General features: G+C 43.0%; 1 protein-coding gene across 3 annotated transcripts in view; it reads left to right on the top strand.

Annotated features, from left to right (window-relative positions):
• Window positions 1-20,622, top strand: part of OCRL (OCRL inositol polyphosphate-5-phosphatase) — a 566,508-nt gene that overhangs the window by 322,329 nt on the left and 223,557 nt on the right. For all 3 annotated transcript variants that reach the window (XM_085607761.1, XM_085607762.1, XM_085607763.1), the window contains 2 exons: window positions 7,741-7,876; window positions 8,398-8,508. In XM_085607761.1, the coding sequence (XP_085463887.1) occupies window positions 7,741-7,876; window positions 8,398-8,508 (247 nt within the window). The remainder of the gene's footprint in view (window positions 1-7,740; window positions 7,877-8,397; window positions 8,509-20,622) is intronic.

Genomic DNA, 20,622 nt, shown 5'->3' on the forward strand with positions numbered 1-20,622 from the left:
TTAAAGCATACTTTAAAAAAAATTACATTATGTAGAAATTAGTCTGTGTTCACGGGGGGTCATATGAGAAGGAAAAGGAATCAAGGAACTACCACATTTTCCTGTGTGATTTACGCCAGGGAGAGGCTTGAAGTGCAACGTTGTCTGCTCCTCTTAGGAAGGATAACCATTCTTGCCACATCTTAAATGAGACTTCTTTAGAGTTTTTCCACTTATTTAAAACAATTTTACAAGCTAAAGTGAGCATAAGATCTAACAAGTAGCGGTCATTTACGTCCGTGATCCTAGGATCCAGAGCGCCTAGTAGAACATAGGAAAATTCTCTAGGAGGGGTTACGTTGAAAGTTTTGCCTATACATTCGTAAATCTTATCTCAGTATGCTTGTAGTGTAGGGCAATTGAAGAGCATATGGGCCAGGTTACCAACGTGAGAGTTGCAGTTCCAGCAGGTGGGACTAAGATTAAAAATCCTTTCTGGTGTCCAATATGTCCTGTTTATTAACATCAGATTGGTTTGTGATGGTATTGGGGAGATTTTATTCGAGAAGGGGGTGATATGTATCTTCCCCAGTCAAAAGGGATATTACTAGAGTTGGCCAATCTAGCGCTTATAGTTGATAGTGTTGAATGCTACTGAAAGGACTGGTAAAATCATACAATTGACGCTGCCATGTGGCGATCATCCATTACCTCTAATAGATTGACCAGGAATGAGTAGTGAAGTAAGGCACCCATCATCACCCTCATCAGTTATAGGTCTGGTCCCCTTTTTTGTTATCAAATATAGGTCAATATGACTGACTGCAATCATTTGGTAATCCATCATCTTTTAGTGTGGGTACATTTCTCAGTTGCCATAATGATCTTTCTTTTTACAGCGATGTGAAGAAATGGGGTGTATGATGTGGTGTTTTTGTGTGACCTAATACACTTCGCAACCCTTTTCGGATGAGTAGGTTTTGTATGTCAAACCTTTAGTTCAAACCTCGGTAGCTGTGACTGACCACCAAGGATTCTACAAAGGAACAAGTGTAACAAATGTAAACAGCAACAAAACAATAGAAGAAGAAACCGTGAAGACACCAAGGAAACCGGACACCTATTAATTAAAATAGACTGTATTTTCATGTATTTTTAGGCACCACAATGATAAATATCCACCAGAGGGTTCTGGAGATGGAGAATTTACAAGGTATAGTAAATCAAAGCATTTCATGCAACCACAAACAAGCAATGGAAAATTCAACTAATGTGACACTTTAAAAACTTTTTCACCAAAATTGTAAACTAGTTGTCTTACAGTCACTTAGTCAATTTAGGTGGCCAACTCCATTAGGAAGCCAATAAGGGGGAGTAGCAAGGTCCTCGGAAACAGTTACCTCAGCAGGTGAAGCAGTCCATTCCAGGCACTTTTATCCATTGTAGTGGTTTCCTATGGACCAGTTGCACAACCAGTGCTGTAATCCCTTGGGTGACTCTCTAATTTGCAGGTCTTGGGTACCATATATTAAGGATGTACAGGTAAGTTAGCCTATACCAATTGGGTGTACCAATGTAACATAAAAGTTTTAGAGTCACCACACTGGCAGTGAGGTTTGGTTAGCAGGCCTCAGTGCACTCTTGGAGTAAAAAAACAAGCACATCATAAAACAAAAACCTGCGGGTGACCACTCTAACAGAGGCATTTCCTTACATGGCCTAAGATTATGAGCAACTAACCTATATCCTGGTAATTCTCATGATCTAAGTGGAAAAAACTGGAAAGGCCATCTAAAATGGCATGGTCAGTCCAAGGTCTGTGTTCCTCTCCAAAGTCCATATGCTGTAGGGAGATGGACCATCTGAACAACTTGGTTTTCTCTCCTCACATGCATCAACTATCTAAGAGGTCTGTGGCCAGTCTGAACTCTGAAGTGAGTCCCAAACAGGTAGGGCCTTAACTTCTTCAGGGACAAACCACAGCAAAGGCTTCCCTTTTAGTGGCACTACAACACTGCTCGCTTGGTAGGAGTAATTTGCTTATGAAGGCAACTGGCTGATCTAGCTCAAATGATTTACAAGGGACAGCACTGCCCCTATCCCATGTTCAAATGCATCTGTCTGAACAATTAATTCCTTGCAGAAGTCAAGTGCCTTGAGGACAGGTGCTGAGCACAGAGCTTCCTTGGGAGTTTCAAAAGCCTTTTGACAACGCTCAGTCCAGATAACATTTTTGGGTAGCTATTTAGAAGTAAGGTCAGTTGTTTTAGTATGGCACCCTAAACTTACACAAATCTTCTGTATTGCCCAGCCAGACCAAGAAAGGCGCTGAATTGGGTTTGAGTCTTAGGAGTTTCCCAGGTTTGAATTGTCTAGATCTTGTGTTTTAGAGGTTGTACATGGCCTCCACCAACCTGGTGGCCCAGGTACACAAAATAGCCTTACTCTATGTGGCACCTGCTTGTCTTGATAGTCAGGCCTGCCTGCTGCAGGGCCTAAGTAAGTCCTTGAGGTGAACCTGGTGATCGTCCCAGGTGAAGCTGAAAACAGCTATTTAATTCAGGTAAGCTGCACTAAAACTCTCCAGATCTGAAAGAAATTGATTCATCAATCACTGGAACGTGACATTTTTCAACCCAAAGGGCATCACTTTAAATTGGAAGTGGCCTTCCGGTGTAGAAAAAGCAGACATCTCCTTAGCTTGGGGTGATGACCATCTTCCAATAGCCTGATGTCAGGTCAAATGTACTCCGATATTTTACTTCCCCATCCTTTCAATGTGCTTATCAGCTCTTTGTATGAAGTCGACATCGGTCTTGGTGACTACACTGAGTCCCCTGTAGTCCACACAGAACTTCATCTCAGGTTCCCCCCCTTTGGGATTGCGCTTGGGCACCAGTACCACTGGACTGGCCCATGGAGGGCTCAATAACTCCCAACTCAAACATCTTGGCAACCACAGCCTTGAGGTTGGCCCTTGACCTGGTCAGACAACTTGTATGTTTTGGTTTTGACATGCATACCATGTTGTCAGACCTATGGTCAGAGAAAACAGACCAGCAAACTGCCTCAATAGCTGATAGCAGTCCCTTTGTTGCCATTCTCTTGGCGTGGAGGAGAGAACTACTACTTCCACACCGCCAACTTGTGCATTAGAGGATAAGAGGTCTGGAAGGGGTTCACTCACTTCCTCCTCTTCTCCATCAGTCACCAGCAACATGCTGGTGTCTGCGCTGTCATGGTGCAACTTGAGCCTATTCACATGTGTGACCCTGTGAGGGCTCCTGGGGGGGTATCCAAGTCTACCAAGAAGGCGACGTCTCTCTTCTCTATGATGGTGTGTGGCCCAGTCCACTTTTCCTGCAGTGCTCTAGACGCCACTGGCTTCAAGACCCACACCAATGGTCTTGACTAGTACTCAACCATGGAGGACTTCTGGTCATACCAGTGCTTCACAAGCTCCTGGCTGGCCATCAGGTACTTTTTTGCCTTCTTCATGTAAGCGCCCATCCTGGAATGAAGGCCACGCATGTTTTTCACAAAGTCCTGCTTTTGGTTGTTTGAGGGGTCCCTTCTAACCCTCTCTAACCAAGCTTAGTGGGCACCTTACATGGTATCAAAGAGCTGTTCAAAGTAACTAAAGCCAACTTCTTTTGAGGGACCTCCCTGTAGGCATCTAGCAGGCTTGTGGAAAAGACAGCCCATCTCCTCTTGAGTTTCTTAGAAAACCCCAGCATCGTGCCTTCCCTTGGGGATCTTAGGGGGTAGTGAACTTGTAAGTCCCACCAAACCCATCCCACATAGCCTTCAAGTAGGCAGACATAAAATGTGTGTCTTTATCGGAGATCATACCCATAGGAAGTCCAACCCTGATTAAGATTCCAAGGAGGGCTCTAGCCACTTCAGGGTCAGTGAGTGTCCCAAGGAGAATTGCCTCTGGATGTCTGGTGGCATGGCCCATTAACACCCATATAAACCTATTCCTTGAGGCTTTTGGAAGGGAGGGTCTACAGGACCAACTATGTTAATCCTCATTCTCTCGAAGGGTGCACCCACCTCTGGAGGTGTTATCAGGGGATCCTTTGGCTTACCTCCTGCCTTGCCACTGGCCTGGCAGGTTACACTGGAGGGACAAATCTCCTTGACCTTTGCAGACATCTTGGGCCAGTAAAAGTGGTTGACCATTCTTTCTCAGGCATTGGTCTGCCCCAGGTGTCCAGCTAAGGGGATATCATGGGCCAGGTTAAGGAGGAAACAAACCGTACTTCTGGGGGATCTCCAATCTTCTGTATGCCCCTTGTTAGGGGGTCTGCTGCCTCACTGTACAGAAGGCCCTCTTTCCAGTATACCTTATGGATACTACTGTTATCCCTTTGCTCTTGTCTGACAGCTAACCCTCTAGAGTGGGGCTTGTCCTCTATTCTGGACTGAGGTCCTCTCTGTAGACAACTACACTCTTGAGCTCTGCCAAGTGTCTGAGGACAGCAGTGTTCTACTCAGGTGCGAGGCCCTCCCCATGAGGGTTAGGCTTCTTCTGGCCCTGTGGGCCTTTGGAAAGTTTATTGCCAGCTTTCCTGCCCCTTCTCTTGGCTCTAGGGGCCTGGTCCATTGGTTCAGGCTCAACTACTCCTTGACTCTCCCTCTGAGCTGTCTAGTGGTTACACAAACCCATTACTGCATGGATTTGTTTTCTCCTCCTCTACCCAAGCGGAGGTTTTAAGATCATTGCTCGGCAGAGACACTACTGGAATGGCAGGAGACATAGCTGTTTTATTTGGTCGAGTAACACCTCACCATGCAAAGTCAGCCATAGGGTGTGACTGTGATATTTTCAACATTGACTATGTTATGCACGTCTAAAGGTAGGATCTGGTCTGTGGAAACCAGTTTGGCCATCTCTGTGGTCACACCGGCACTTTTATCCCTCAGAGCCTTCACCGTCACCCCATCGAATTTTTTTTTTTTTTTTAATACTGTTGGTATTTCTCCATACTTGGTGACCAGTGAGCCAAGGATTCAATGTTCACTGCACCCATGAACTCTAAGATGACCTCTTTGTTTCCCCTGTGGGATCTCTAGGGACAGTCTCCTTTACCATCTCAACACCAGCCAACTCCTTGTACTGGTCACTAGTGAATGCCTACATTACATTATCGTCTTCCCCACTACCTTGGGGGCAGTACCTTCTCCAGGATTGGAGGTACTTTGTGGGCCTCTTCCTATGCTCTTGAGTGCCCATATTAACTCAATGTAATTTTCCTGTCCCTACAGAAGGCCCTCAGCTCATCTTTTTTGAATGAGGACAGGTTGGCCATGTCGAGCTAAATGCTTCCTTGCTGGCAATGTGCCTCCTGAAACTTTATCAAAAACTTCTTCAAAAATGTTTCAGACTTTTGAATTTTTTAGGAACTTTGCCACAACTTTCCCAATCTTTTCCAAACTCTTTGAAATTTTTCTAATTCTGTGGAGAAATGGTTTTGATTTTGACAACCACTTAACTGCTTGGGAAGCGCAAGAACGTCTTTTCTAGGTGCCTATTTGGTGGGTTCTCAGTGGTCTCAAACTTCAATAACTGTATGGTACTGCCAAACACAAGTTCTGATTCCCACACCTGCCACCAATATAAAAAACGGAGTGTACTATATGGTGCCGTTGTGTGAACTCTCCGTTGAATACACTTACCAACTCCTTTGGGACAAGTATGTTTCATTTGGCAAACCTCCTGCTCAGCTCTTGGTAGGTGTGGGTATGAGCAGAAAGGTGTACACAAAGAAACAAGTGTAAATGATCAAATCAACACCAAAATAATTGAAGAAATCGATAAGACACCGTTAAAAAATCTGATACCAAATTATAAAAATAGACTGTATTTTTATGTATTTTAAACACAACATTGAAAAAGATCCACAGGAGGGTACCGGAGATATAGAATTTAAATTTCTATCAACCACGTTTTACCTTTGTCCCACCCAAGGTGGCATAGAAGTGCTGCAATCCCTTGGTGACTCTCTAACTTGCAGGCCCTAGGTACCATATACTAGATGCTTACAGGTAAGTTAACCTATGCGAATTGGAGCCAGTGTAACGTGCATGTTTTGGGGTCAAGGCACTGGCAAGAAGGTCTGGTTAGCATGCCTTAGTGCTCTCTCGGATTTGGAAAACCAGCAGCATCAGTCAAAAATCCTGGGAGTGACAACACAAAAAGAGGCATTTCCTTACAGGCGGCTACCCATCTATGGCTGGACAGTTGATTATCAGTCACATCATGTACCAAGGCAAGGTGGGCGAATGTAGCACTGAGATCATTATAAAAAATTATGCATTGTGGAAAAAGGAAGTTTTTTCTTGCCATGCTTACTGTACATGTGAAGCTGAAGGGCCAAAAGCAGTGTTTTGTCTTCTGTTTTTAGCAAGAAAGTATAAACAAAATAAACCTTAAACTTAGGAGATATTCTCTTTCAAAGCAGCGCACGATCCACTTTAGGATTCGGAAAACCAGTTTTAAAAAATTAAGTAGGTACATTTTATAGGCCAGTTTACAAACTAAGCCTTGACTAACAAAAGTATTGTTGGAGTTATACATACAAGATGCGAGATCCCAAATGAATGCAGACTACTACATGAAGATCAGCAAAACATTTGTGATAGTTGCTAACTGGTCTGAGGTGGCTAGCGCAATATATTTGCTCAAATATCTTACTTGGGGCTCCAGCTTTTTGACGCAGTCCACCTGTAGGTTGGGGGGGGGGGTGCATCCCATTGAGATGTATGAGTGATCCCTCCGTCTTGGGTTGACAATTGATGTTGCTTCTTTTCTGTCCACTGTCTATATTGGCTAGGTACCAAGGTCACTTTCTCTGTTGTCCAGTTAGTGACGTGTTTTGTGAATGGTGCTACTTTGTTTTTTCTTTAGAATGTATGTACATTTAAATATGTTGATCTTAACGCTTGTGAGAGTTGTGCAATTAGGTGAAAGGACGTGTACTGTTTAAGGTAAACATATAATATGAAGGAAACCAATAATAAAAATTGCGTAATATGGTGCCTGATCAATGATGTGAACGTTTATACAGTCACTGCCAAGATGAAGCATTTATTAATTTTTACTTCACCCTTGGAGGGAATACCCTTTGTATATTATCAATATTAATGCAGAATGCAAATGTCATATCACCGACAGTTTTTTTGTGCCTGCACAAAAAATTGTCTTAAATATAACATTTTGGAAAGTATGGCACAGTAAATATATATGGTTCTGTACGCTGCTTTTTTTGATGGGCTACCACATGTTATCTACAGAGCTCGGCCTTTGTTATCTAGGTACTGTTTCTAATAAATTACAGCCATTTAAACTCCAGCATTTAAATAGCAGGAAAATGGTTGTTTTCAACAGCACTGTTACGGGAAAGCTGGAAATCTGTGCAGTAATTTTGCCCCTGGTATAACCCATTACTTTCTTTCATTTTTTCCCATGACTAAATGTTTGCACGTTAGCCATTTTACCTGCTTGAATTGAGTTATTTACCGTGGAATCTAACTTGGCATACTCTATTTTCTCAATCTTCCATCCTTGCTGATCTGTCTTCTACATGCACATTTCATCATTATTTTTCTGGTGAAATTTGATTGGAGAATCTAGCTGGTGTGCACACTTACCACAATCTTCAGGCTGATGTGATGACATGCATACGTTGATCAGAAGGCAAATCATGTATTCTATTTTAAGTGTCTCAGTGTAAAGTTTTTTTTTTTTGTTTGCAGTGGGAAGTGCCGAGTGCCAGCCTGGTGTGATCGCATATTGTGGCGAGGAAGTGATGTCAAACAGTTGAAGTATAGGAGTCACATGGAACTTAAAACAAGCGACCATAAACCTGTCAGTGCACTGTTCAACATAGGGGTAATATGCTTCTTTTACCAGTCCTTGTCACTAGCAAATTTGATGTTTTCTGTATTATCATTTTGTATTTTCAAATGTAGGTCTGATTGTGTATCACACACCTGTGGTTATACAAAAATCGGAAAAGTAAAGCAGTCTGCCAAGTTATTGTTAGTTTGAGGTTGAAGTCTTGAATGGGTTAAGTATTAAAGTGTAGTCGTTGATTTCTAGTTGGTTAATTCATGTCTAATACAGGATGGTTGTAGCTGAAGGCTTGATAATGTTTTTCCAATGGCCTCTTTTCACATTTTACACACCGCGAAATTTACATTGAACATTCAAAGAATCTGTGCTTTTCTGTATCCCTTTTTGACCCATCTCCTTTATAATTTTTTTCAAATTCCTTCTTTAAATGTGTTAGGTTTATTAGCATATCTCGTAGGGTATTTTAGAATGGATATAATCTACTATTAGGGCAATGTTGTTTTTGCAATACATTGTTTCAGAAAACTACTGAACACATATAAACCACACTATTGTAGGTAAAGGTTGTGGATGAGCGGCGGTATAGGAAGGTGTTTGAAGATATTGTGCGTATGATGGACAGGATGGAGAATGACTTTCTACCTTCTTTATCATTGAGCAGAAGAGAGGTGAGGCAATTTCACATTCATATTCTAACAATGCATTTATTAAGATGTAGCTGCAAGTTTTGTCATGCGTATGAAACTTTGAACAGAGTAAGTCAAAATTGCTCTTCAGATTTCTTTTGTTCAAATCAATAGTTTTGTATTTATACTCTTTTATGTATAGTAACCGTTACAATGTAAGATAACATCATAAGATGTGCCTTTACAGATATTGTTGTACAGGCGTAAGATCTAGGAAACTGGTAAGAAAACAGAGAGTTTAGGGAAAATAATGGTAGACGATTGTATGATGGCAAAGGAAAAAGTTAAGCAAAATGACAAAGGATGACGCTGTATCATTTTATGGGAATAACCACTTTTGACAGAAGTAGAAGCTGACAGATAAGGCAGCACTATGACAGTGAGAGTCTAGAGAGAATAAATATTTAAGACTTACAGATGGAATAGTAAATGTAAGCCCTTAGGATGTGCCTGCTGCTTTATCCCCGATAGTACATACCTAAGGTCTAATTTAAGTGGTGCATTTGTAGATTGTGGAAAAACCATGTTTTTTCTCCCACAGGCACTTTTCAAAACAGCCTATTTACGTTATTTATTTTCAGTTCATTAGATAGCACAGACCAAGACACATCACAGGTACCTCTGAAATGCACTGTAAACGAAGTGGAAGGTGTAGAGTACTATAAACATAGTTGGGAGCAGAGGCAGATAATTAGAAAATGTGGATCCGATAAAAGGGGCAACCAGTCTTATAGATACTGTCTGAGGAGATGGATCATATTAGTTAAAAGAATATCGAGGTACAGGCCAGAAAAACCGATGACTCAGCCTCCTTTGTGTACTGTAGTAACCAAAGTGAGTCCGACCATTTGATTGGACTATCTTTCCAATCTTTATGTTAAATAGAAAAAAAGTTTTCTTAAAATAACCCTCACCCACCAGGGTTTCCCCTTGGTGGCATGCATCATCTTAGGATTCTTCCTGTCCTGCAGCAGAATGGGGGCGTGCTACGACCTCTGAATATGTGCAGGCACTAGGGTCATCTTTTGAATCGTGCAGCAGGTGCAGTGGCACCGAGCTAACAAGTTGTCAACTCTAAACACCTAATATTGCTATATTTTACTACTTAACAGGCAGTCACAATTGCAGTTACCTTGCAGACACAGGGTCATGATTTGAATGGTGCAGCTGGTGCAGTGGCACTGGTGCCAAAAGCTCTAGGGACCCCACTAAACCCAGATTATTGCTACATTGTACTACTAATCAAGACAGTCATAAGTGCATTTATTTAGTCTGCAATAGGGACATGATTTGAATAGTGCAGTTGGTGCAATAGCACCAGGACCAAAAGCTCTAGGCACTCCACTAAAAACCTAATATTGATATATTTTACTACTAAACAGGCAGTCACAAGTGCAGTTACCTTGCAGACACAGGGTCATGATTTGAATGCTGCAGTAGGTGCAGTGGCACTAGGCCCAAAATTTGTCATGACCTCCTCAAAACACCAAATATTACTATATTTACTGCTATACACACATATCTGCTGTTATCTTGCATTTAAAAGGGGCTTGATTTTGAATGGTGCAGCAGGTGCAGCAGCACCGGGGCATATGCTCCAGGGACCCCACTAAACTCAGAATATTGCTGTATTTAACTAATAAACAAGCAGTCACAAGTGTAGGTATCTTGCAGGCTCTAGGGTCATGATTGGAATGGTGCAGCAGTTGCAGTGGCACCCGGCCCAGATGTTGTCAGAACTCCTCTAAACACAAAATATTGCTATTACGTCAATTAATTCTATTATTTCCCTCTTTCATTTCATTTTTCAAAATGTTGCTATTACTTACCCGCACTATACCACTAGTAACAGCACAGTATCTTGCCTTTTTGTACATAAATAAGTCATACCATTTAAACAGACTTTCTGTAACTTCTATTTTACTATTTCTCAGCTAGCTACAACTTACAACAAAAACCTATTTGTTATTATTCACATAGGCAAAACCTAATGCATTTACCAATGCTTGTTAGTTTGTGTTTTTAGGTTTTAAACTGCTTGCCCATGAAACAAGCTGCCAGTGCAAAATATTTTTGTAAATATGGGATCTAGACCTATACAGGATTGTTGCCATTAATGTTTGAGAGTTACCTGTTTCTTCTCCAAGAATATTTTGGAATTGTTTGCCATTGTTTCTTCACTCAGGAGCGCCAGCTTGTTCTTCTGAACTGTTTTTTTTCTGTGCTTGGTTCAGCATTCACAGCCTTATCTAAATTCTTGATGCTTTTTGCATTTTTACTCATAAAACCGTATCCCATAATGTTTGCGCTGTCAGTTTTTTAGTATTAAAGGTTTCATCACTCAGTGGCCATGGCACAAAGCTTTCTATCCGTTCCGTGTTAACCTTGATAAAGGGTCTAGTCAGTGTTCGTTCATAGCATCCTCTCCAAACATGAGCAAAGTTGTCTGAGATCTTCCCAGGAGAAGACAGCACATTCTTCGCGGTTGACCAACTGACATTAAACCCTTGTTTTTTCCTGACTTATTTGTCTAGCTTGAAAGTTGTATTTCAGCTGTGTCTGCCATCTCTTGGCAGAAGTTCAGGATTAGGAGGTTGTGATCGCTCTCCAGCTGCAGTTGTATGGTTGGTTCTTCAAAGCTTTTGCAGTAATGTAGATAAACAATATGTAGTTCATACTAGACTGTGTTGTTAAAGGGTAGTAAGGTGAAACGTGTGATGCATCTGACTGTATTTGAGGTGGAGACAAAATGTATTTTGATTGTTTTTCATCTCTAAAACGTTGTTTAAACATAAATGTACAGGATTTATCAGGTGTAATGGTTTAGTGAATAGTCGAGGTGAGTTCTGTCATGTGGTCTCGACTTTTAAAGAAGTCTGGAGGTCGGTGATTGTAGGGTATATAGGATCCATATAGCTTATTTGTCTTGCTGGATTCCATCTTGTGCCTTGCTCATGTTGAAATGTACATGCTACTATATAACCTTTGTTGTTTCAGCCATCTGATCTTTGAGTAAACTCATGGTGTGTCATCTAATCTCCCGTTCCTTTTTGAGTTTTGAGGAAAACCTCTGCACTCATATCACTTTCTCTGCCTCCAGGCACCAGTGTTTGACATTCCTCCAATCTTTGATCATTAGTGACTCAAATCTTGACCAATCTTGGGCCATATCTCTTTTCACTTACACCAAGACCTGGTTAACACTCAACCTTTGATAGCTGGGGAGGTACTATGTTCCCAAAATTCAAAGTAGTATTGTGCATGGTTTTAGATGTTGTTGAATTTCCAACACCACCTGCATTCCCCTTAAAATATTTGTCCAGTTTTTATCAAGTAGAGGGCACCCCAATATTTTGTGCACTGACTCTCTCAGCCTCTTAGGCAAATATAGTTTCCTGGTCCCCTGAAGTTTACCAAGTGGTCCTTTGTATAGTAGGCCCTGTGCAGGATTTTATATTGTACTACATCTAATTGAGACCTTTCAGTCATACATCACAGTTTCTTCCCTGTCTACCTCCTCCACTTCACCCTCCTCTGTTATCCAATGTGCTGTTGGGTGACTCTAAATGTTTAACATTAAAGTTATGTGCGTGTGAGACAGATACCACTTTGTCGTTTTTAGGTCGAGCATTCAAGACCTCTTGTATATACTTTAGAATATACTTATTATATATTTATATGTCTATGTACTTTGTGGGCTATGGAGATCAGCCCTAGGACTTGTCTGCTTCCGCTTAGGGACTTTTTTTTCTGTTCAACTGCCTGTGTTTAGCTGTCTTGATAGAAAACGACAAGCAGAGGTCAGTAAAATACCAGAATCACTTTAGCATTCTCTAGATTCCAGTCCATAGAAATTGTCTTCCACGAGCACCCATAGACGATATTTTTTTCAAATCTTGTATTTTCAGTGATATGACTACCGAAGGCCCTATATTAAAAACCGAGCTTTGGACTATACAGTTTCTCACTGAAAGTCAATATTTCTCTCCAGGTGTTCCCATATCTGGCGTGTCACGCAGTTTGGTGCTTACTACCTCTCCATTTTAAAGAACAGTAGATGTTTCAGCACCCAGGCTAATGTGCTGCATAGCTAAATACATATAAGGTCCCAAAAGCGAGACCGATTGCATTGCAAATGCTTTTTATATCCATGAGTCTGATTTCCTTTGGATATGCTTCTTTTACCAGTCCTTGTCACCAGCAAATTTGAGGCTTTCTGTCTTACCATTCCGCATTTTTAAATTTGGGTGTGATACACCATTGTGTATCACACACCCATGGTACAAAATAGGAACAGTAAAGCTATCTACAATGTTATTGTTTAAATAGAGGTTTGGAGCCCTGATGTGGTTACGTTTTAAAGTATAATAGTTGATTTCTAGTTGGTTAATTCATGTCTAATACAAAATGGTTGTATCGGAAGGCTGGATTATATTTTTCCAACGGCCTCCTTTCACATTTTATACAGCGCAAAATTTACATTGAGCATTACCAATTAAGGAATCTTGTTTTATTACCTCTGTGCTTTTCTGTATATCTTTATTTGACCAATCGCCTTAATCTTGGGAATGATCGTCCTCCAAAATCAGTTCACTTTCCTCCTTGAGAGCATGTTCCATTTGTGGGCATCTGAACTTCAAAGTATCACCTAATGTGTAGTCTGTTTGCAGTGTTGTGAGCTGTTGACATACTTACAGTGGAATCCCTTTAGGTCGCTTAGTCCTGGCGATCTGAGTTGCACCTAACAATGTGTTCTAGATGCAAGTTTATTCCCACCCCACTTCCTTTGTGCCACAACCTCAACACCACTCATCTGGCCAGTGGTAGCACATTAGTAGATTGTCCTCTATACAATACATATTTTATTCTTGGCATAGGCGTGTCTATCAATTCACAGTGTCAGCTTATTTTGTTTGACAAAAGCCCATTTATTTGCCCCTGCTAATTGGGCTGCTCCATATAATCGCCTTTCTCTGGGTAATGAATTCCTCCTTCAAATGTGCAATTTGCTGAGCTGTGAGTGCTATTCGTGCGAGCAGATCTATCCATATTATGGATCTTAGTATTGTGCCTGATCTTTCGAAGATGCACAGGAATCTCTAGCACTCATCTTAAACCGCGCTACTAGACTCAACATGGACAGGGGAATTATCTTTCAGGGCATTGTTTCAGTCTCGCACACACTTTCAGGGGGGACTGACTTGACTGCATAGGATATGTGACACTATGTTCTTACGCAGTAAATGGTGGTTTGGTGATGGAACCCATGTCTTTCTTGGGATGTAATAGAGGTATCCCCAGTTTGTGCAAAATCCTTAGTATTTCCCATCAAAATAATATGTAAAGGTCTCTATTAAACTGGTCTTCACCAGGGGTGTGTGATTTTAGTGGTATTTATGAAGAACAGGAAGTATGGTCCAAACTCCATCCTTATGGCAGGCAATAGAAAGGACTGTTCCAGTGAGTCAGATGCCTTGTTCGAGTTTAGCAATAATTATGTTACTCTGTCCAGGCATGCCAGGGTATTGTACAACCTATAATAAATTTATTTTGTATATCACTGTGCCATGAAGCCAGATTTGTCTGGATGGATCAGCCCTGTGATAATTGAAGCCAGTCTGTTCAACAATTTGGCCATAATGTTTATCTCACGATTAAGTAGCAAAATGGCCCGGTATGAAGCTCATTCCTCTCTATTCTAGATAGATTTGAACATTAATGCTATTTTGGCTGTTTTCAGGTCTCGTTGTAATATGCAGCTTTCCCCTTGCATCGTCAAACATTTTCAACATTGGTGACCTGACCACTAATGCAAGTCACCTGCGTAATTTGGCTGATTATTAGGTCTTGGCGCCCTAGCACAGTTGCTATCTCTTCTATTGTAATTCTCTCTGCCAGTGACTATTATGGCGCTTTCAACTGTTCCTAGTTTTATTTTAAAATAAAGTGTCTGATAGATACTTCTACCAGCAGATTTCTCACCTAAATACTCCAGGTGCTAGACCAGATCCAGAACATTTTCAATAGCTCATCCATGCATATAGGGGGCCCCAGTTCCACATCAGTGCCGAAAATGACTCTACTAATATGTCACTAATTCCATAAAGGTCCCACTTCAAGTGAGTTGACATTGGTTCCTTTTGTCTGCATCTTTCCAAGCGGTTCCAGAGCTCGGTCATATCTGAAGATCTTGTCACACAACAAACCTTGCATTCCAAATATTTTTCAGTGCAATGTGTAGAGTATCACCCCCAAGCATTGCAGGTTTAAAACCTTTAAGGATTGTGACAGTCAAATGTCCATTACGGACTCCCATCTCTTTTGTTTGTGGTGTCTGAGCACATCACTGAGTCATGCGAGTCATTTTTCTTGTGGCCCAAAGCCATTAACTCGTTGAGTGCTCATGACGAGCTCAGCTCGTCATGACTCACAGTGGAGCTGTGCTCATGACGAACTGAGTTCGTCATAACGGCCGCGGCCCGCCCATGCGCGATTAATTCCCCGCCTGTGCGGGAGAATTAATCAGAGGGCGGGGTCGTGACGAGCTCAGCTCGTCATGAGCACAGCTCCACTGTGAGTCATGACGAGCTGAGCTCTTCACGAGCACAGCGGTGCCACTCCCCCTCCCTCCCACCCCCCGCACCGCGGGGGAATTACCACCGCAGGGGAGGGGTTAAAGAAAGGGAGGTGAAGTTGTTTATGGTGAAGCGCTTGATGGTCACTGCAGGTCACATCCCCGGTCATTATCCTTGTGATTCTCTTGAGAGAAGCGGCACAAATATAAATAAAATACAACATAATGACTTCTCCAAACATCTCTTCTCTATAGGTAAGTCACAGAGGTCCTCTTCATCTAATGCGGAGTTATCTTCAGAGCGCGATCTCATGGCGATGCCCATCTTTGTGAGCTCAGTACCAGTGGGCCCAGTGCCAATGCCAGGTCCCTCTCTGCCTCAGGATCCCGTACCTGGGCCACAGGCTTCTGCAGAGATTGACTCCGGGCTCTGACCCAGCCTTTTTTCGAAGTGCCGTCCTTGAAGCCTTTCGATTTGCTGTTTCCTCCTGAGGCGCCTTCAGGCCCCATGGGACCTAGAGGGGTGCCTCTCCGGTTTACCTTGCTGGGCTTTCCCTCTGAGCTATTAGCCCACTTCCTTTCATGGCCTACGGCGCAATCTCTGCACTCAATGCTGTAACTTTACTTGGTAGGATCCTATCTGGTGTCACATCCGGTGCCACTTATGGCCACCCCAATGTTGACACCATTACGTGCGCCAGTCCTGGTGCTCAGGTTCCACAATAAGAACAGCCCTCAGATTCTGGTGTACTCTTGTAAGATGTTGGAAAGATTAGCTCCAGTAACTTGAATCCAGCCGGTTGAGGGTGAATCTGCACAATTCATTTGGCAGTTACTTTGATCCCTGGAAGGCATAATGATGCACAAAGCTGATAACATCAAGACTGCCCACTAACTGCCTCCATTTTCTACCGATTCAGCAGATTTCTTGGCTCTCAGGAATACTAGTAGGTTAGACATATTTCCCAAAACAGAAATCAAATGCCCTTTTCTTCCGCCACTGCATGATGTAGCTTCATGCAATGCAGTGGTGTTCAAAGCTTCATAGGTTTTAGAACTCTCACTTTCTGACATTGAGAGGGAATATCTATAACAGATGTCCTCCAGACTTCTTCATTGTCTTCGGAACCTCTTTTGCTATTTAATAAGCCCTTTCTGGACCTGGAAATTGCTACATAGTAAAAGCCCACATCATCTCCAGCAGTGAGCATAAGTTGGTGGCCCAAAGGTATAGACCAACTCCTCTGGAACCTCCTTTTTTTATCAGTCCGCCCTACTAAAAGTTTAGATGTGCAGGCATCTTGTTCTTCCAGACGATCATCATGAGCCTTCTAAAGAGCCCTATTTAACAAAGAATATAAAAACTGGAGGCAATTTTTTTTTGTCTGCAAGTAGTCTGGTCCTCAAATCTTGAATGCGATCTGTCATTTGGGGTATTATATCCATGGCCTGTGAAACATAATACAGCTGATCGTGCCTGGTTTGCTGGTCTACTTACAGGCTCATTTCGCAGAGCTAGTGTGAGACAGACAGGATGCCTTCAGAACATAATCCAGTCTGGTGTAGACAGCTGACGCAAGTGAGGGAAATGATGTTCTTCCATAGCCGTTACCTGTTACTCCTTGCTATGCACAACAGGGTTCTTTGGTGATGTTCATCAACCTTAATGGGTATACCATTCGACAGATCAAAATTGACAACAAAACAGATTCTGCTCTGAAGCGGTTTAAAGAAAGCGGGGCAACAGCTCAGTCTTTGGGACTCCAGCCCACCGCAGAGACTGTAAAACATTTCTGGGCTTTTCCATCAAACTGCTGGAACTGAGGGCGATTCAGCTGACATTTTTAAGGGTTTCCTGCCTTCTATTCTCTGCCAGTCTGTCATGACCTTGACAGATAATATGACTCATGTAAGGAAAGTCAAATAGTTGAAACTAGGCGAGACCTCCATAAAAGAAAGCTACAGACAGTTGAGAGATGCTTGGCCAGATACATTTTTTTGTCCTGAGGAGACCCACTATAAATAATCTGTGGGTCGCAACAACAACACTTATGTAGGGATCTTTCACAGTAATTTTGTAGTCTGGATCAGTATTTTTGCTGGAATGGTAAGTTGGACTTATTGAATGATGGATAAGCATGTTGTACATACGTATCATACTGCAGTTATCAGCGCTTTGCTGTCTGCGCTTTATGGATATATTGTCTTGCATCTCTTGCAAAGTACAGTAAAATTGTGATGTTGTAAGATGACCAACCATTGACATGTATATTGACCTCATAGGGAAATTGGAACAAGTTGTTCTTTGTTTTAGTATACCCAGGTTCTGTTGATTGGGCAGACTGGGGTTTGTTCCTGTGTTTGTTCTACGTTAAACAGCAGGTAATAGAGTAGCTGAGCAGTCGACCAACCGTTGGAAGATTGGCAATTCCATTGGGCTGCTCGCTAGTTGTGAACATGTCCATTGAAATGAGATGGAGCAGCTCCTCCTACATCTCTAGATGCCGAGGACATTGCTGCTGGGGGAGGGGTCAACTCCAGTGTCCTTCTGCACAGGCATGCCTGGCTCTGTATCTTCAGCTTTCAGCCGGAAGCCCAGCAAAACTTACTCAACCTGCTGTTCGATGACCAACATTTGTTCGGACCGCAGGTAGACCAGGTGTTTGAAAAAATAAAGAGAGATACAGAGATGCAAAAGCAGTGGGTGCCCTGCTGACACCTACCCCTTGTGACTCCTTTCGCCGCATCCCCTAGCGTGGAGGCTCAAAGGCCTCCGACCTCCCCCGAGGCCTCCATCCCATACCAACTTCCACAGGCCCAACAGTCTTCTCCCAGAGGCTACTTCAGATGGTCCTACAGAAGCAACAAGGCAAAAGCCAAAGGAGCTGCCACCACCTGTAAGCCCTGACTTGTCTCTCTTTTCTCCGATCATACAACAGCTGTCGGGGGCACTTCCAAACAGGCTTTTCCACTTGCCAGAAAGTCACCTCCAAACAATGGGTTTTGGATATTATTCAACATAGTTGTCTAGAGCTCACTTCCATGCCTCTCGCCATTCCACCTGGCAAACACACACTCTCTCCAGAACATCAAAGGCTATTCAGGGTAAAGGTTCAAGCGCTTAGCAGGGCATATGAGTATATTCTCTGTACTTTCTTATTCCCAATAAAGACTGCTCCCTCAACCCCATTCTGGACCTTGGGCCCTTAAATAAATGCATTCTTTCAGAAGACTTTCACACCGTTTTTCTTCAGGATATCATCCCTCTGATACAACAAGGTGACTTCATGTCGCCACCCGGCACATAGCTGGTATCTCAGGTTTGTAGTCAGCGAAAAGCATTACCAGTTCAAGGTGCTCCCCTTCGGGGTCACCACTGCTTCCAGAGTGTTTGCCAAGTGCCTTGCAGTGGTGGCTGCTCATCTGCGCAAACAGGGTGTTTGTCTACCTCTCGCTGGCTGACTGGTTCACCAAGAGTGCAATTTGTTTGAACTGCGGCGGACACACACTGCTTACAAAAACATCCTTCACCAATTGGGATTAACCATCAATCCAACAAAATCCCACCTCCAACCTCTCCAGATACAGTCTTATCTGTGGGCAATCATCAACTCGGAAGTCGGCATGGCGTATCCAATCGCTGCAAAAATACAGTCCTTCCAGGCTTTAATCCCATTCCTTCAACCAGACCACCAAATCACTGCCACGACAGTCATCCGCCTCCATTGCCACAGTGCCCTATGCCAGGATAAACATGCATCTGTTGCAGGATTGCTTGGTATACCAGTGGTCCCAAACATTGGGTCATTCGGACAATCTAATGTTGATCAGCCGCTGCAGTTGTCGTTCTCTGCAGTGGTGGAACACCAACAGTATGTTGCAGGTGCAGCCTTTTCTTGACCCATTTCCTCAGAGGACTATTAAAATGGACGCCTCAATTACGGGATGGGGTGTGCACTTACAGTATCAGACTGTCCAAGGACAATGGAACCACAGACACCATGGTCTGAATCAATTGCCTGGAGCTACTAGCTGTTCACCTTTCGTTGAAAGCATTCCTTCCCCACTTGATTGTCAAGTAGTGCTCATCAAGATGGACAACATGCATTATCTTCAAAAGCAAGGGGGCACCATATCGCCACAGCGCCCTCACCTAGCCTAGAGCATTTGGCAGCTGGCTCAGGCACACAAGATATATCTGCTAGCGGAGTACCTTCCAGGAGTGAACAGCGACTTTGCTGACCTCCTCAGCAAGATGCAGCAACAAGTCCAAGAGTGGAAACTCCACCCGCAAGTCCTCCTCCAGTACTTCCAGCATTGTGGACTCCCAGATATAGACCTCTTCGCCATGGCACAAAACACCAAATGCCCAAGCTTTGCCTCCAGTTTTCCACTGTCCAGGAACAATGCACTATGGATGAGTTGGTCAGGGAAATTTGCCTATGCTTTTCCTCCTCTCCCACTACTTCAGTTTGTGGTCCAGAGGCTTCAGCAGATGTCTCACACTTGTTTTGGTGGCTCCCACAGGACACACCAACCATGGTTCACCGCCCTCCTCAAACTTTCAGTGGTTATGCACAAGAGGGTGCCCAACAGGCTGGAACTTCTCACACAGAGCCATGGAAAAATAAGGCACCCAGACCCTAGGCCTCTCATTCTTGCAATCTGCCTCCTGAAGTCCTAGAATTTGGGTGACTTAATCTTACATCCGAATGCATAAGCATTCTTAAAGAAGCGTGCAGGCCTACTACTTTCACCTGCTATGAAACTAAGTAGAAGAGGTTTGGCTACTATTGTCATTCAAAACACATTGACCATTTAGTAGTCGAAGTGCAAGATATTGTCAGCTACCTACTTCACTTGCAAACATGTGGTTTAGCTTTCTCATCCATACGACTAAACCTAGCGGCTGTAGCCACCTTCTATTTGAACAGGCAACTGTACTCTTTCTCAGCCCCTGACTGAAATTGCTAAAAGAGGACTAAGGGCGGAGCAGTCCTGCCACTCAACTTTGGCAGCACCACTTGCCATCACTCACTTTTTTCATCACAGCCCTTACCTTTTCCCACCACCTTCGTCTTGCCTTGCTGGCCAGAGCATCTCTGTTCGTCTGCGCTGGAAAGAGCAGCCCCAATTATAACTGCCAGTTCTTTATTCGGGCTATGGACCCACAGGACAGCACTTCCTGGTCCCGAACCCTTCTCTGCACAGTAACTGGGATATTTCTTTTTCTGGCCTGGTCTGATCTGTGTAGTTTGCTGGGTTATTATAGAGTAAGGAGCTTCGCAAGAATGTTTGGCCACAATTTCAGGTTATTCTTAGAGAGGGATTTTCCCAGTATTGTCTTTTCTAAGGTAACATACAGAGAGCCCATGTTCTTCTGGCTTCCTGATAATCCTTTCCACCTAATTTTGGTTGTGGCTGACCTTTCTTCATGTAACTTATGAGTGCGCTTGAGCTGATGCTCACCAGTGTTTTTTCCTGGTGCTCCTGTCCACTTAGGGATAAGGATTCTTCTCACA

Source organism: Triturus cristatus, chromosome 5_2, assembly GCF_964204655.1.
Source record: "Triturus cristatus chromosome 5_2, aTriCri1.1, whole genome shotgun sequence".
Lineage (NCBI taxonomy): Eukaryota > Metazoa > Chordata > Amphibia > Caudata > Salamandridae > Triturus > Triturus cristatus.